At 32.9% G+C, this 17,692-nt stretch overlaps 1 protein-coding gene across 1 annotated transcript in view; it reads right to left on the bottom strand.

Moving 5' to 3' along the window:
• AP1S1 (adaptor related protein complex 1 subunit sigma 1) overlaps positions 1–17,692 on the bottom strand; it is a 51,620-nt gene that overhangs the window by 18,360 nt on the left and 15,568 nt on the right. Inside the window, exon 3 of the mRNA XM_073654414.1 lies at positions 16,764–16,872. Coding sequence (XP_073510515.1) covers positions 16,764–16,872 — 109 coding nt within the window. The remainder of the gene's footprint in view (positions 1–16,763; positions 16,873–17,692) is intronic.

Raw genomic sequence — 17,692 nt, 5'->3', positions numbered from 1 at the left:
CAGTATTCTAGTAGTTATATTCTTGTACATAGGAGCAGCATTATAGTAGTTATATTCTTGTACATAGGGGCAGTATTATAGTAGTTATATTCTTGTACATAGGGGGCAGTATTATAGTAGTTGTAGTCTTGTACATAGGGGCAGTATTATAGTAGTTATATTCTTGTACATAGGAGCAGTGTTATAGTAGTTATATTCTTGTACATAGGGAGCAGTATTATAGTAGTTATATTCTTGTACATAGGAGCAGTATTATAGTAGTTATATTCTTGTACATAGGGGGCAGTATTATAGTAGTTATATTCTTGTACATAGGGAGCAGTATTATAGTAGTTATATTCTTGTACATAGGGGGCAGTATTATAGTAGTTATATTCCTGTACATAGGGAGCAGTATTATAGCAGTTATATTCTTGTACATAGGGAGCAGTATTATAGTATTATATTCTTGTGCATAGGGGGCAGTATTATAGTAGTTATATTCTTGTACATAGGGGGCAGTATTATAGTAGTTATATTCCTGTACATAGGGGGCAGTATTATAGTAGTTATATTATTGTACATCGTGGGCAGTATTATAGTAGTTACATTCCTGTACATAGGAGCAGTATTATAGTAGTTATAATCCTGTACATAGGAGCAGAATTATAGTAGTTATAATCCTGTACATAGGAGCAGAATTATAGTAGTTATAATCCTGTACATAGGAGCAGAATTATAGTAGTTATATTATTGTACATAGGAGCAGTATTATAGTAGTTATATTCTTGTACATAGGAGCAGTATTATATTAGTTATATTCTTGTGCATAGGGAGCAGTATTATAGTAGTTATATTCTTGTACATAGGGAGCAGAATTATAGTAGTTATATTCTTGTACATAGGGAGCAGTATTATAGTAGTTATATTCTTGTACATAGGGAGCAGTATTATAGTAGTTATATTCTTGTACATAGGGAGCAGTATTATAGTATTATATTCTTGTGCATAGGGGGCAGTATTATAGTAGTTATATTCTTGTACATAGGGGCAGTATTATAGTAGTTATATTCTTGTACATAGGGGCAGTATTATAGTAGTTATATTCTTGTACATAGGGGCAGTATTATAGTAGTTATATTCTTGTACATAGGGGGCAGTATTATAGTAGTTAGATTCTTGTACATAGGGGCAGTATTATAGTAGTTATATTCTTATACATAGGAGCAGTATTATAGTAGTTATATTCTTGTACATAGGAGTATTATAGTAGTTATATTCTTATACATAGGAGCAGTATTATAGTAGTTATATTCTTATACATAGGAGCAGTATTATAGTAGTTATATTCTTATACATAGGAGCAGTATTATAGTAGTTATATTCTTAAACATAGGAGCAGTATTATAGTAGTTATATTCTTAAACATAGGAGCAGTATTATAGTAGTTATATTCTTGTACATAGGGGGCAGTATTATAGTAGTTATATTCTTGTACATAGGGGGCAGTAGTATAGTAGTTAGATTCTTGTACATAGGGGCAGTATTATAGTTATATTCCTGTACATAGGGGGCAGTATTATAGTAGTTATATTCCTGTACATAGGGGGCAGTATTATAGTAGTTATATTCTTGTACATAGGAGGCAGTATTATAGTAGTTATATTCTTGTACATAGGGGGCAGTATTACAGTAGTTATATTCTTATACATAGGAGCAGTATTATAGTAGTTATATTCTTATACATAGGAGCAGTATTATAGTAGTTATATTCTTATACATAGGAGCAGTATTATAGTAGTTATATTCTTGTATATAGGAGCAGTATTATAGTAGTTATATTCTTGTATATAGGAGCAGTATAATAGTAGTTATATTCTTATACATACGAGCAGTATTATAGTAGTTATATTCTTGTACATAGGAGAAGTATTATACTAGTTATATTCTTGTACATAGGAGCAGTATTATAGTAGTTATATTCTTGCACATAGGGGCAGTATTATAGTAGTTATATTCTTGTACATAGGGGCAGTATTATAGTAGTTATATTCTTGTACATAGGGGGCAGTATTATAGTAGTTATATTCTTGTACACAGGAGCAGTATTATTGTAGTTATATTCCTGTACATAGGAGCAGTATTATAGTAGTTATATTCTTGTACATAGGAGGCAGTATTATAGTAGTTATATTCTTGCACATAGGAGCAGTATTATACTAGTTATATTCTTGCACATAGGAGCAGTATTATAGTAGTTATATTCTTGTACATAGGAGCAGTATTATAGTAGTTATATTCCTGTACATAGGAGCAGTATTATAGTAGTTATATTCCTGTACATAGGAGCAGTATTATAGTAGTTATATTCTTGTACATAGGAGGCAGTATTATAGTAGTTATATTCTTCTACATAGGAGCAGTATTATACTAGTTATATTCTTGTACATAGGAGCAGTGTTATAGTAGTTATATTCTTGTACATAGGGGCAGTATTATAGTAGTTATATTCTTGTACATAGGAGCAGTATTATAGTAGTTATATTCCTGTACATAGGGAGCAGTATTATAGTAGTTATATTCTTGTACATAGGGGGCAGTATTATAGTAGTTATATTCTTGTACATAGGGGGCAGTATTATAGTAGTTATATTCTTGTATATAGGGGCAGTATTATAGTAGTTATATTCTTGCACATAGGGGCAGTATTATAGTAGTTATATTCTTGTACATAGGGGCAGTATTATAGTAGTTATATTCTTGTACATAGGGTGCAGTATTATAGTAGTTAGTTTCTTGTACATAGGAGCAGTATTATAGTAGTTATATTCTTGTACATAGGGTGCAGTATTATAGTAGTTATATTCTTGTACATAGGGGCAGTATTATAATAGTTATATTCTTGTACATAGGAGCAGTATTATAGTAGTTATATTCCTGTACATAGGAGCAGTATTATAGTAGTTATATTCCTGTACATAGGGGGCAGTATTATAGTAGTTACATTCCTGTACATAGGGGGCAGTATTATAGTAGCTATATTCTTGTACAGGGGGGGGGGCAGTATTATAGTACTTATATTCTTGTACATAGGAGCAGTATTATAGTAGTTATATTCCTGTACATAGGGGGCAGTATTATAGTAGTTATATTCTTGTACATAGGAGCAGTATTATAGTAGTTATATTCTTATACATAGGGGCAGTATTATAGTAGTTATATTCTTGTACATAAGGGGCAGTATTATAGTAGTTATATTCCTGTACATAGAGGGCAGTATTATAGTAGTTATATTCCTGTACATAGAGGGCAGTATTATAGTAGTTATATTCCTGTATATAGGGGGCAGTATTATAGTAGTTATATTCTAGCACATAGGGGGCAGTATTATAGTAGTTATATTCTTGTACATAGGAGCAGTTTTATAGTAGTTATATTCTTGTACATAGGAGCAGTATTATAGTAGTTATATTCCTGTACATAGGAGCAGTATTATAGTAGTTATATTCCTGTACATAGGAGCAGTATTATAGTAGTTATATTCTTGTACATAAGGGGCAGTATTATAGTAGTTATATTCTTGTACATAGGGGCAGTATTATAGTAGTTATATTCTTGTACATAAGGGAGCAGTATTATATTAGTTATATTCTTGTATATAGGGGGCAGTATTATAGTAGTTATATTCTTGTACATAGGAGCAGTATTATAGTAGTTATATTCCTGTACATAGGGGGCAGTATAATAGTAGTTATATTCTTGTACATAGTGGGCAGTATTATAGTAGTTACATTCCTGTAAATAGGGGGCAGTATTATAGTAGCTATATTCTTGTACAGGGGGGGGGGGCAGTATTATAGTACTTATATTCTTGTACATAGGAGCAGTATTATAGTAGTTATATTCCTGTACATAGGGGGCAGTATTATAGTAGTTATATTCTTGTACATAGGAGCAATATTATAGTAGTTACATTCTTATACATAGGGGCAGTATTATAGTAGTTATATTCCTGTACATAGGGGGCAGTATTATAGTAGTTATATTCCTGTACATAGGGGGCAGTATTATAGTAGTTATATTCTTGTACATAGTGGGCAGTATTATAGTAGTTACATTCCTGTACATAGGGGGCAGTATTATAGTAGCTATATTCTTGTACAGGGGGGGGGGGGGCAGTATTATAGTACTTATATTCTTGTACATAGGAGCAGTATTATAGTAGTTATATTCCTGTACATAGGGGGCAGTATTATAGTAGTTATATTCTTGTACATAGGAACAGTATTATAGTAGTTATATTCTTATACATAGGGGCAGTATTATAGTAGTTATATTCTTGTACATAAGGGGCAGTATTATAGTAGTTATATTCCTGTACATAGAGGGCAGTATTATAGTAGTTAGATTCTTGTACATAGGGGCAGTATTATAGTAGTTATATTCTTGTACATAGGGGGCATTATTATAGTAGTTATATTCCTGTACATAGGGGGCAGTATTATAGTAGTTATATTCTTGTACATAGGAGGCAGTATTATAGTAGTTATATTCTTGTACATAGGGGGCAGTATTACAGTAGTTATATTCTTATACATAGGAGCAGTATTATAGTACTTATATTCTTATACATAGGAGCAGTATTATAGTAGTTATATTCTTGTACATAGGAGGAGTATTATAGTAGTTATATTCTTATACATAGGAGCAGTATTATAGTAGTTATATTCTTATACATAGGAGCAGTATTATAGTAGTTATATTCTTATACATAGGAGCAGTATTATAGTAGTTATATTCCTGTACATAGGGGGCAGTATTATAGTAGTTATATTCTTGTACATAGGAACAGTATTATAGTAGTTATATTCTTATACATAGGGGCAGTATTATAGTAGTTATATTCTTGTACATAAGGGGCAGTATTATAGTAGTTATATTCCTGTACATAGAGGGCAGTATTATAGTAGTTATATTCCTGTACATAGGGGGCAGTATTATAGTAGTTATATTCCTGTATATAGGGGGCAGTATTATAGTAGTTATATTCTAGTACATAGGGGGCAGTATTATAGTAGTTATATTCTAGTACATAGGGGGCAGTATTATAGTAGTTATATTCTTGTACATAGGAGCAGTTTTATAGTAGTTATATTCTTGTACATAGGAGCAGTATTATAGTAGTTATATTCCTGTACATAGGAGCAGTATTATAGTAGTTATATTCTTGTACATAGGAGGCAGTATTATAGTAGTTATATTCTTCTACATAGGAGCAGTATTATACTAGTTATATTCCTGTACATAAGGGGCAGTATTATAGTAGTTATATTCTTGTACATAAGGGGCAGTATTATAGTAGTTATATTCCTGTACATAGGAGCAGTATTATAGTAGTTATATTCCTGTACATAGGAGCATTATTATAGTAGTTATATTCTTGTACATAAGGGGCAGTATTATAGTAGTTATATTCTTGTACATAAGGGGCAGTATTATAGTAGTTATATTCTTGTACATAAGGGAGCAGTATTATAGTAGTTATATTCTTGTATATAGGAGCAGTATTATAGTAGTTATATTCTTGTACATAGTGGGCAGTATTATAGTAGTTACATTCCTGTACATAGGGGGCAGTATTATAGTAGTTATATTCTTGTACGGGGGGGGCAGTATTGTAGTAGTTATATTCTTGTACATAGGAGCAGTATTATAGTAGTTATATTCCTGTACATAGGGGGCAGTATTATAGTAGTTATATTCTTGTACATAGGGAGTAGTATTATAGTAGTTATATTCTTGTACATAGGGGCAGTATTATAGTAGTTATATTCTTGTGCATAGGGAGCAGTATTATAGTAGTTATATTCTTGTGCATAGGGAGCAGTATTATAGTAGTTATATTCTTGTACATAGGGGGCAGTATTATAGTAGTTATATTCTTGTACATAGGAGCAGTATTATAGTAGTTATATTCTTGTACATAGGAGCAGTATTATAGTAGTTAAATTCTTATACATAGGAGCAGTATTATAGTAGTTATATTCTTGTACATAGGAGGAGTATTATAGTAGTTATATTCTTATACATAGGAGCAGTATTATAGTAGTTATATTCTTATACATAGGAGCAGTATTATAGTAGTTATATTCTTGTACATAGGGGGCAGTATTATAGTAGTTATATTCTTGTGCGTAGGAGCAGTATTATAGTAGTTATATTCTTATACGTAGGAGCAGTATTATAGTAGATATATTCTTGTACATAGGGGCAGTATTATAGTAGTGATATTCTTGTACATAGGGGGCAGTATTATAGTAGTTATATTCTTGCACATAGGGGCAGTATTATAGTAGTGATATTCTTGTACATAAGGGGCAGTATTATAGTAGTTATATTCCTGCACATAGGGGGCAGCATTATAGTAGTTATATTCCTGTATATAGGTGGCAGTATTATAGTAGTTATATTCCTGTATATAGGGGGCAGTATTACAGTAGTTATATTCTTGTACATAGGAGCAGTATTATAGTAGTTATATTCTTATACATAGGAGCAGTATTATAGTAGTTATATTCTTGTACATAGGGGGCAGTATTATAGTAGTGATATTCTTGTACATAGGGGCAGTATTATAGTAGTTATATTCTTGCACATAGGAGCAGTATTATAGTAGTTATATTCTTGCACATAGGGGCAGTATTATAGTAGTGATATTCTTGTACATAAGGGGCAGTATTATAGTAGTTCTATTCCTGTACATAGGGGGCAGTATTATAGTAGTTATATTCTTGTACATAGTGGGCAGTATTATAGTAGTTATATTCTTATACATAGGAGCAGTATTATAGTAGTTATATTCCTGTACATAGGGGGCAGTATTATAGTAGTTATATTCCTGTACATAGGGGGCAGTATTATAGTAGTTATATTCTTGTACATAGTGGGCAGTATTATAGTAGTTACATTCCTGTAAATAGGGGGCAGTATTATAGTAGCTATATTCTTGTACGGGGGGGGGGGCAGTATTATAGTACTTATATTCTTGTACATAGGAGCAGTATTATAGTAGTTATATTCCTGTACATAGGGGGCAGTATTATAGTAGTTATATTCTTGTACATAGGAACAGTATTATAGTAGTTATATTCTTATACATAGGGGCAGTATTATAGTAGTTATATTCTTGTACATAAGGGGCAGTATTATAGTAGTTATATTCCTGTACATAGAGGGCAGTATTATAGTAGTTAGATTCTTGTACATAGGGGCAGTATTATAGTAGTTATATTCTTGTACATAGGGGGCAGTATTATAGTAGTTATATTCCTGTACATAGGGGGCAGTATTATAGTAGTTATATTCTTGTACATAGGAGGCAGTATTATAGTAGTTATATTCTTGTACATAGGGGGCAGTATTACAGTAGTTATATTCTTCTACATAGGAGCAGTATTATAGTACTTATATTCTTATACATAGGAGCAGTATTATAGTAGTTATATTCTTGTACATAGGAGGAGTATTATAGTAGTTATATTCTTATACATAGGAGCAGTATTATAGTAGTTATATTCTTATACATAGGAGCAGTATTATAGTAGTTATATTCCTGTACATAGGGGGCAGTATTATAGTAGTTATATTCTTGTACATAGGAACAGTATTATAGTAGTTATATTCTTATACATAGGGGCAGTATTATAGTAGTTATATTCTTGTACATAAGGGGCAGTATTATAGTAGTTATATTCCTGTACATAGAGGGCAGTATTATAGTAGTTATATTCCTGTACATAGGGGGCAGTATTATAGTAGTTATATTCCTGTATATAGGGGGCAGTATTATAGTAGTTATATTCTAGTACATAGGGGGCAGTATTATAGTAGTTATATTCTAGTACATAGGGGGCAGTATTATAGTAGTTATATTCTTGTACATAGGAGCAGTTTTATAGTAGTTATATTCTTGTACATAGGAGCAGTATTATAGTAGTTATATTCCTGTACATAGGAGCAGTATTATAGTAGTTATATTCTTGTACATAGGAGGCAGTATTATAGTAGTTATATTCTTCTACATAGGAGCAGTATTATACTAGTTATATTCCTGTACATAAGGGGCAGTATTATAGTAGTTATATTCTTGTACATAAGGGGCAGTATTATAGTAGTTATATTCCTGTACATAGGAGCAGTATTATAGTAGTTATATTCCTGTACATAGGAGCATTATTATAGTAGTTCTATTCTTGTACATAAGGGGCAGTATTATAGTAGTTATATTCTTGTACATAAGGGGCAGTATTATAGTAGTTATATTCTTGTACATAAGGGAGCAGTATTATAGTAGTTATATTCTTGTATATAGGAGCAGTATTATAGTAGTTATATTCTTGTACATAGTGGGCAGTATTGTAGTAGTTATATTCCTGTACATAGGGGGCAGTATTATAGTAGTTATATTCCTGTACATAGGGGGCAGTATTATAGTAGTTATATTCTTGTACATAGGGAGTAGTATTATAGTAGTTATATTCTTGTACATAGGGGCAGTATTATAGTAGTTATATTCTTGTGCATAGGGAGCAGTATTATAGTAGTTATATTCTTGTGCATAGGGAGCAGTATTATAGTAGTTATATTCTTGTACATAGGGGGCAGTATTATAGTAGTTATATTCTTGTACATAGGAGCAGTATTATAGTAGTTATATTCTTGTACATAGGGGCAGTATTATAGTAGTTATATTCTTGTACATAGGAGCAGTATTATAGTAGTTAAATTCTTATACATAGGAGCAGTATTATAGTAGTTATATTCTTGTACATAGGAGTATTATAGTAGTTATATTCTTATACATAGGAGCAGTATTATAGTAGTTATATTCTTATACATAGGAGCAGTATTATAGTAGTTATATTCTTATACATAGGAGCAGTATTATAGTAGTTATATTCTTGTACATAGGGGGCAGTATTATAGTAGTTATATTCTTGTGCGTAGGAGCAGTATTATAGTAGTTATATTCTTATACGTAGGAGCAGTATTATAGTAGATATATTCTTGTACATAGGGGCAGTATTGTAGTAGTGATATTCTTGTACATAGGGGGCAGTATTATAGTAGTTATATTCTTGTACATAGGAGCAGTATTATAGTAGTTATATTCTTGAACATAGGGGCAGTATTATAGTAGTGATATTCTTGTACATAAGGGGCAGTATTATAGTAGTTATATTCCTGCACATAGGGGGCAGCATTATAGTAGTTATATTCCTGTATATAGGTGGCAGTATTATAGTAGTTATATTCCTGTATATAGGGGGCAGTATTACAGTAGTTATATTCTTGTACATAGGAGCAGTATTATAGTAGTTATATTCTTATACATAGGAGCAGTATTATAGTAGTTATATTCTTGTACATAGGGGGCAGTATTATAGTAGTTATATTCTTGTGCGTAGGAGCAGTATTATAGTAGTTATATTCTTATACGTAGGAGCAGTATTATAGTAGATATATTCTTGTACATAGGGGCAGTATTATAGTAGTGATATTCTTGTACATAGGGGGCAGTATTATAGTAGTTATATTCTTGTACATAGGAGCAGTATTATAGTAGTTATATTCTTGCACATAGGGGCAGTATTACAGTAGTTATATTCTTGTACATAGGAGCAGTATTATAGTAGATATATTCTTGTACATAGGAGCAGTATTATAGTAGTTATATTCTTGTAAACAGGGGGCAGTATTATAGTAGTTATATTCTTGTACATAGGAACAGTATTATAGTAGTTATATTCTTTAACATAGGGGCAGTATTATAGTAGTTATATTCCTGTACATAGGAGCAGTATTATAGCAGTTATATTCTTGTACATAGGAGGCAGTATTATAGTAGTTATACTCTTGTACATAGGGAGCAGTATTATAGTAGTTATATTCTTGTACATAGGAGCAGTATTATAGTAGTTATATTCCTGTACATAGGAACATAGGAGCAGTATTATAGTAGTTATATTCCTGTACATAGGGGGCAGTATTACAGTAGTTATATTCTTGTACATAGGGGGCAGTATTATAGTAGCTATATTCTTGTACATAGGGGGCAGTATTATAGTAGTTACATTCTTGTACATAGGGGGCAGTATTATAGTAGTTATATTCTTGTACAGGGGGGGGCAGTATTATAGTAGTTATATTCCTGTACATAGGGGGCAGTATTATAGTAGTTATATTCTTGTACATAGGAGCAGTATTATAGTAGTTATATTCTTGTACATAGGGGCAGTATTATAGTAGTTATATTCTTGTACATAGGAGCAGTATTATAGTAGTTATATTCCTGTACATAGGGGGCAGTATTATAGTAGTTATATTATTGTACATAGTGGGCAGTATTATAGTAGTTACATTCCTGTACATAGGGGGCAGTATTATAGTAGCTATATTCTTGTACAGGGGGGGCAGTATTATAGTAGTTATATTCTTGTACATAGGAGCAGTATTATAGTAGTTACATTCCTGTACATAGGAGCAGTATTATAGTAGTTATATTCCTGTACATAGGGGGCAGTATTATAGTAGTTATATTCTTGTACATAGGAGCAGTATTAGAGTAGTTATATTCTTGTACATAGAAGCAGTATTATAGTAGTTATATTCCTGTACATAGGGGGCAGTATTATAGTAGTTATATTCTTGTACATAGGGGGCAGTATTATAGTAGTTATATTCCTTTACATAGGGGGCAGTATTATAGTAGTTATATTCTTGTACATAGGGGAAGTATTATAGTAGTTATATTCCTGTACATAGGGGGCAGTATTATAGTAGTTATATTCTTGTACATAGGGGCAGTATTATAGTAGTTATATTCTTGTACATAGGAGCAGCATTATAGTAGATATATTCTTGTACATAGGAGCAGTATTATAGTAGTTATATTCTTGCACATAGGGGGCAGTATTATAGTAGTTATATTCTTGTACATAGGAACAGTATTATAGTAGTTATATTCCTGCACATAGGGGCAGTATTATAGTAGTTATATTCCTTTACATAAGAGCAGTATTATAGTAGTTATATTCTTGTACATAGGGGGCAGTATTATAGTAGTTATAGTCTTGTACATAGGGGGCAGTATTATAGTAGTTATATTCTTGTACATAGGGGGCAGTATTATAGTAGTTATATTCTTGTACATAGGGGGCAGTATTATAGTAGTTACATTCTTGTACATAGGGGGCAGTATTATAGTAGTTATATTCTTGTACGGGGGGGGGGGGGGGGCAGTATTATAGTAGTTATATTCCTGTACATAGGGGGCAGTATTATAGTAGTTATATTCTTGTACATTGGGGGCAGTATTATAGTAGTTATAGTCTTGTACATAGGAGCAGTATTATAGTAGTTATATTCTTGTGCGTAGGAGCAGTATTATAGTAGTTATATTCTTGGTCATAGGGGCAGTATTATAGTAGTTATATTCTTGTACATAGGAGCAGTATTATATTAGTTATATTCTTGTACATAGGGGCAGTATTATAGCAGTTATATTCTTGTGCATAGGGAGCAGTATTATAGTAGTTATATTCTTGTACATAGGGGGCAGTATTATAGTAGTTATATTCTTGTACATAGGAGCAGTATTATAGTAGTTATATTCTTGTACATAGGGGTCAGTATTATAGTAGTTATATTCTTGTATATAGGGGGCAGTATTATAGTAGTTATATTCTTGTACATAGGAGCAGTATTATAGTAGTTATATTCCTGTAAATAGGGGGCAGTATTATAGTAGTTATATTATTGTACATAGTGGGCAGTATTATAGTAGTTACATTCCTGTACATAGGGGGCAGTATTATAGTAGCTATATTCTTGTACATAGGAGCAGTATTATAGTAGTTATATTCCTGTACATAGGAGCAGTATTATAGTAGTTATATTCCTGTACATAGGAGCAGTATTATAGTAGTTATATTCTTGTACATAGGAGGCAGTATTATAATAGTTATATTCTTGTACATAGGAGCAGTATTATACTAGTTATATTCTTGTACATAGGAGCAGTATTATAGTAGTTATATTCTTGTACATAGGAGCAGTATTATAGTAGATATATTGCTGTACATAGGAGCAGTATTATAGTAGTTATATTGCTGTACATAGGAGCAATATTATAGTAGTTATATTCTTGTACATAGGAGCAGTATTATAGTAGTTATATTCTTGTACATAGGAGGCAGTATTATAGTAGTTATATTCTTGTACATAGGGACAGTATTATAGTAGTTATATTCTTGTACATAAGGGAGCAGTATCATAGTAGTTATATTCTTGTACATAAGGGAGCTGTATAATAGTAGTTATATTCTTGTACATAAGGGAGCAGTATAATAGTAGTTATATTCTTGTACATAAGGGAGCAGTATCATAGTAGTTATATTCTTGTACATAGGAGCAGTATTATAGTAGTTATATTCTTGTATATAGGGGCAGTATTATAGTAGTTATATTGCTGTACATAGGAGCAGTATTATAGTAGTTATATTCCTGTACATAGGAGCATTAATATAGTAGTTATATTCTTGTACATAGGGGGCAGTATTATAGTAGTTATATTCTTGTACATAGGGGGCAGTATTATAGTAGTTATATTCCTGTACATAGGAGCAGTATTATAGTAGTTATATTCCTGTACATAGGAGCAGTATTATAGTAGTTATATTCTTGTACATAGGGGCAGTATTATAGTAGTTATATTCTTGTACATAGGGTGCAGTATTATAGTAGTTATGTTCTTGTACATAGGAGCAGTATTATAGTAGTTATATTCTTGCTCATAGGGTGCAGTATTATAGTAGTTATATTCTTGCACATAGGGGCAGTATTATAGTAGTTATATTCTTGTACATAGGGGGCAGTATTATAGTAGTTATATTCTTGTACATAGGGGGCGGTATTATAGTAGTTATATTCTTGTATATAGGGGCAGTATTATAGTAGTTATATTCTTGTATATAGGGGGCAGTATTATAGTAGTTATAATCTTGTACATAAGGGACAGTATTATAGTAGTTAGATTCTTGTACATAAGGGAGCAGTATTATAGTAGTTATATTTTTGTACATAAGGGACAGTATAATAGTAGTTATATTCTTGTACATAAGGGAGCAGTATCATAGTAGTTATATTCTTGTACATAAGGGAGCAGTATCATAGTAGTTATATTCTTGTACATAAGGGAGCAGTATCATAGTAGTTATATTCTTGTACATAGGAGCAGTATTATAATAGTTATATTCTTGTACATAGGGGCAGTATTATAGTAGTTATATTCTTGTACATAGGGGCAGTATTATAGTGGTTATATTCTTGTACATAGGGGCAGTATTATAGTAGTTATATTCTTGTACATAGGGGGCAGTATTATAGTAGATATATTCATGTACATAGGAGCAGTATTATAGTAGTTATATTCTTGTACATAGGGGCAGTATTATAGTAGTTATATTCTTGTACATAGGAGCATTATTATAGTAGTTATATTCTTGGACATAGGAGCAGTATTATAGTAGTTATATTCTTGTACATAAGGGGCAGTATTATAGTAGTTATATTCCTGCAAATAGGGGGCAGCATTATAGTAGTTATATTCCTGTATATAGGTGGCAGTATTATAGTAGTTATATTCCTGTATATAGGTGGCAGTATTATAGTAGTTATATTCTTGTACATAGGGGGCAGTATCATAGTTGTTATATTCTTGTACATAGGAGCAGTATTATAGTAGTTATATTCCTGTACATAGGAGTAGTATTATAGAAGTTATATTCTTGTACATAGGGGGCAGTATTATAGTAGTTATATTCTTGTACATAGGGGGCAGTATCATAGTTGTTATATTCTTGTACATAGGAGCAGTATTATAGTAGTTATATTCCTGTACATAGGAGCAGTATTATAGTAGTTATATTCTTGTACATAGGAGGCAGTATTATAGTAGTTATATTCTTGTACATAGGGGGCAGTATTATAGTAGTTATATTCTTGTACATAGGGACAGTATTATAGTAGTTATATTCTTGTACATAGGGGGCAGTATTATAGTAGTTATATTCTTGTACATAAGTGCAGTATTATAGTAGTTATATTCTTGTACATTGGAGCAGTATTATAGTAGTTATATTCCTGTACATAGGGGGCAGTATTATAGTAGTTATATTCTTGTACATAGGAGCAGTATTATATTAGTTTTATTCTTGTACATAGGGGCAGTATTATAGTAGTTATATTCTTGTGCAAAGGAGGCAGTATTATAGTAGTTATATTCTTATACATAGGAGCAGTATTATAGTAGTTATATTCTTGTACATAGGAGCAGTATTATAGTAGTTATATTCTTGTACATAGGGTGCAGTATTATAGTAGTTATATTCTTGTACATAGGGACAGTATTATAGTAGTTATATTCTTGTACATATGAGCAGTATTATAGTAGTTATATTCTTGTACATAGGAGCAGTATTATAGTAGTTATATTCTTGTACATAGGAGCAGTATTATAGTAGTTATATTCTTGTACATAGGAGCAGTATTATAGTAGTTATATTCCTGTACATAGGAGCAGTATTATAGTAGTTATATTCCTGTACATAGGAGCATTAATATAGTAGTTATATTCTTGTACATAGGGGGCAGTATTATAGTAGTTATATTCTTGTACATAGGGGGCAGTATTATAGTAGTTATATTCCTGTACATAGGAACATAGGAGCAGTATTATAGTAGTTATATTCCTGTACATAGGAGCAGTATTATAGTAGTTATATTCTTGTACATAGGGGGCAGTATTATAGTAGTTATATTCTTGTACATAGGGGGCAGTATTATAGTAGTTATATTCTTGTATATAGGGGCAGTATTATAGTAGTTATATTCTTGTACATAGGGGCAGTATTATAGTAGTTATATTCTTGTACATAGGGTGCAGTATTATAGTAGTTATGTTCTTGTACATAGGAGCAGTATTATAGTAGTTATATTCTTGTACATAGGGTGCAGTATTATAGTAGTTATATTCTTGTACATAGGGTGCAGTATTATAGTAGTTATATTCTTGTACATAGGGTGCAGTATTATAGTAGTTATATTCCTGTACATAGGAGCAGTATTATAGTAGTTATATTCCTGTACATAGGAGCAGTATTATAGTAGTTATATTCCTGTACATAGGAGCAGTATTATAGTAGTTATATTCCTGTACATAGGAGCAGTATTATAGTAGTTATATTCCTGTACATAGGAGCAGTATTATAGTAGTTATACTCTTGTACATAGGGAGCAGTATTATAGTAGTTATATTCTTGTACATAGGGGGCAGTATTATAGTAGTTATATTCTTGTATATAGGGGGCAGTATTATAGTAGTTATATTCTTGTATATAGGGGGCAGTATTATAGTAGTTATATTCTTGTATATAGGGGGCAGTATTATAGTAGTTATATTCTTGTATATAGGGGGCAGTATTATAGTAGTTATATTGTGGTACATAGGAGCAGTATTATAGTAGTTATATTGTGGTACATAGGAGCAGTATTATAGTAGTTATATTCTTGTACATAGGGACAGTATTATAGTAGTTATATTCTTGTACATAAGGGACAGTATTATAGTAGTTATATTCTTGTACATAAGGGAGCAGTATAATAGTAGTTATATTCTTGTACATAAGGGACAGTATTATAGTAGTTATATTCTTGTACATAAGGGAGCAGTATTATAGTAGTTATATTCTTGTACATAAGGGAGCAGTATTATAGTAGTTATATTCTTGTACATAGGAGCAGTATTATAGTAGTTATATTCTTGTACATAGGGAGCAGTATTATAGTAGTTATATTCTTGTACATAGGAGCAGTATTATAGTAGTTATATTCCTGTACATAAGGGAGCAGTATCATAGTAGTTATATTCTTGTACATAGGAGCAGTATTATAGTAGTTATATTCTTGTACATAGGGGCAGTATTATAGTAGTTATATTCTTGTACATAAGGGAGCAGTATTATAATAGTTATATTCTTGTACATAAGGGAGCAGTATTATAATAGTTATATTCTTGTACATAAGGGAGCAGTATTATAATAGTTATATTCTTGTACATAAGGGAGCAGTATTATAATAGTTATATTCTTGTACATAAGGGAGCAGTATTATAGTAGTTATATTCTTGTACACAGGGGGCAGTATTATAGTAGTTATATTCTTGTACATAAGGAAGCAGTATCATAGTAGTTATATTCTTGTACATAGGAGCAGTATTATAGTAGTTATATTCTTGTACATAAGGAAGCAGTATCATAGTAGTTATATTCTTGTACATAGGAGCAGTATTATAGTAGTTATATTCTTGTACATAGGGGGCAGTATTATAGTAGTTATATTCTTGTACATAGGGGGCAGTATTATAGTAGTGATATTCTTGTACATAGGGGGCAGTATTATAGTAGTTATATTCTTGTACATAGGGGGCAGTATTATAGTAGTTATATTCTTGCACATAGGGAGTAGCATACTGTACTGTAAACCACTGACTGTCAGGATTACATATGAAGCCTGTGATTGCTAATCAGTTTACCAGCGAAGTGTGGGCTAATTTTTCTGAGCAGGAGGGGTTGTTTTTAAGGAAAATATGGGGGATGGGTGCGCTGTCCACCTCCAGTCTGTTACTAAGCCCCCTCAGGCTGAGCGTGTCTGGCAGAGAAACTTACACTGCCGAAATACTTGTCCAGCAGCTCCACGTATCGGTGAATCAGCTCCAGGGTCAGCAGCTCGTTATCCTGATCTTCCACCGCACAACAGAAATACAGGCTGGCGTATCTAGGAGAAAAGGAGGGTGAGAAGTGGCAGGTGAGCGATGCTGACAATGCAGGGGGCCCCAATCACCTTACATCAGGGAGAGGGAGATATATTCTTGGTGTACCCTCGTCCCTTCTAGCTAGCCACGGGCATGAGACCATACCTGCCAGCAGAGGAGGAAAGGAATCAGCGGGACGCAGGAAATGGCCTCTACATTTCTGGAAGTTTAGGACTTATTCTCCTGTCAGAGATACCCAATAGCTGTGCTCGCCTCTTCCTGTTGTACTGTCAGAGATACCCAAGAGCTGTGCTCGCCTCTGCCTGTTGTACGGTCGGAGATACCCAAGAGCTGTGCTCGCCTCTGCCTGTTGTACTGTCGGAGATACCCAAGAGCTGTGCTCGCCTCTGCCTGTTGTACTGTCGGAGATACCCAAGAGCTGTGCTCGCCTCTGCCTGTTGTACTGTCGGAGATACCCAAGAGCTGTGCTCGCCTCTGCCTGTTGTACTGTCGGATACCCAAGAGCTGTGCTCGCCTCTGCCTGTTGTACTGTCGGATACCCAAGAGCTGTGCTCGCCTCTGCCTGTTGTACTGTCGGAGATACCCAAGAGCTGTGCTCGCCTCTGCCTGTTGTACTGTCGGAGATACCCAAGAGCTGTGCTCGCCTCTGCCTGTTGTACTGTCAGAGATACCCAAGAGCTGTGCTCACCTCTGCCTTTTGTACTGTCGGAGATACCCAAGAGCTGTGCTCACCTCGGCCTTTTGTACTGTCGGAGATACCCAAGAGCTGTGCTCGCCTCGGCCTGTTGGAATGTCGGAGATACCCAAGAGCTGTGCTCGCCT

The sequence above is a fragment of the Phyllobates terribilis genome, unplaced genomic scaffold (genome assembly GCF_046119375.1).
Source record: "Phyllobates terribilis strain yellow unplaced genomic scaffold, ASM4611937v1 Scaffold_11__3_contigs__length_659146591, whole genome shotgun sequence".
Classification (NCBI taxonomy): domain Eukaryota; kingdom Metazoa; phylum Chordata; class Amphibia; order Anura; family Dendrobatidae; genus Phyllobates; species Phyllobates terribilis.
The sequence above is the reverse complement of the archived record's forward strand: the minus strand, read 5'-3'. Positions and strand labels throughout refer to the sequence as shown.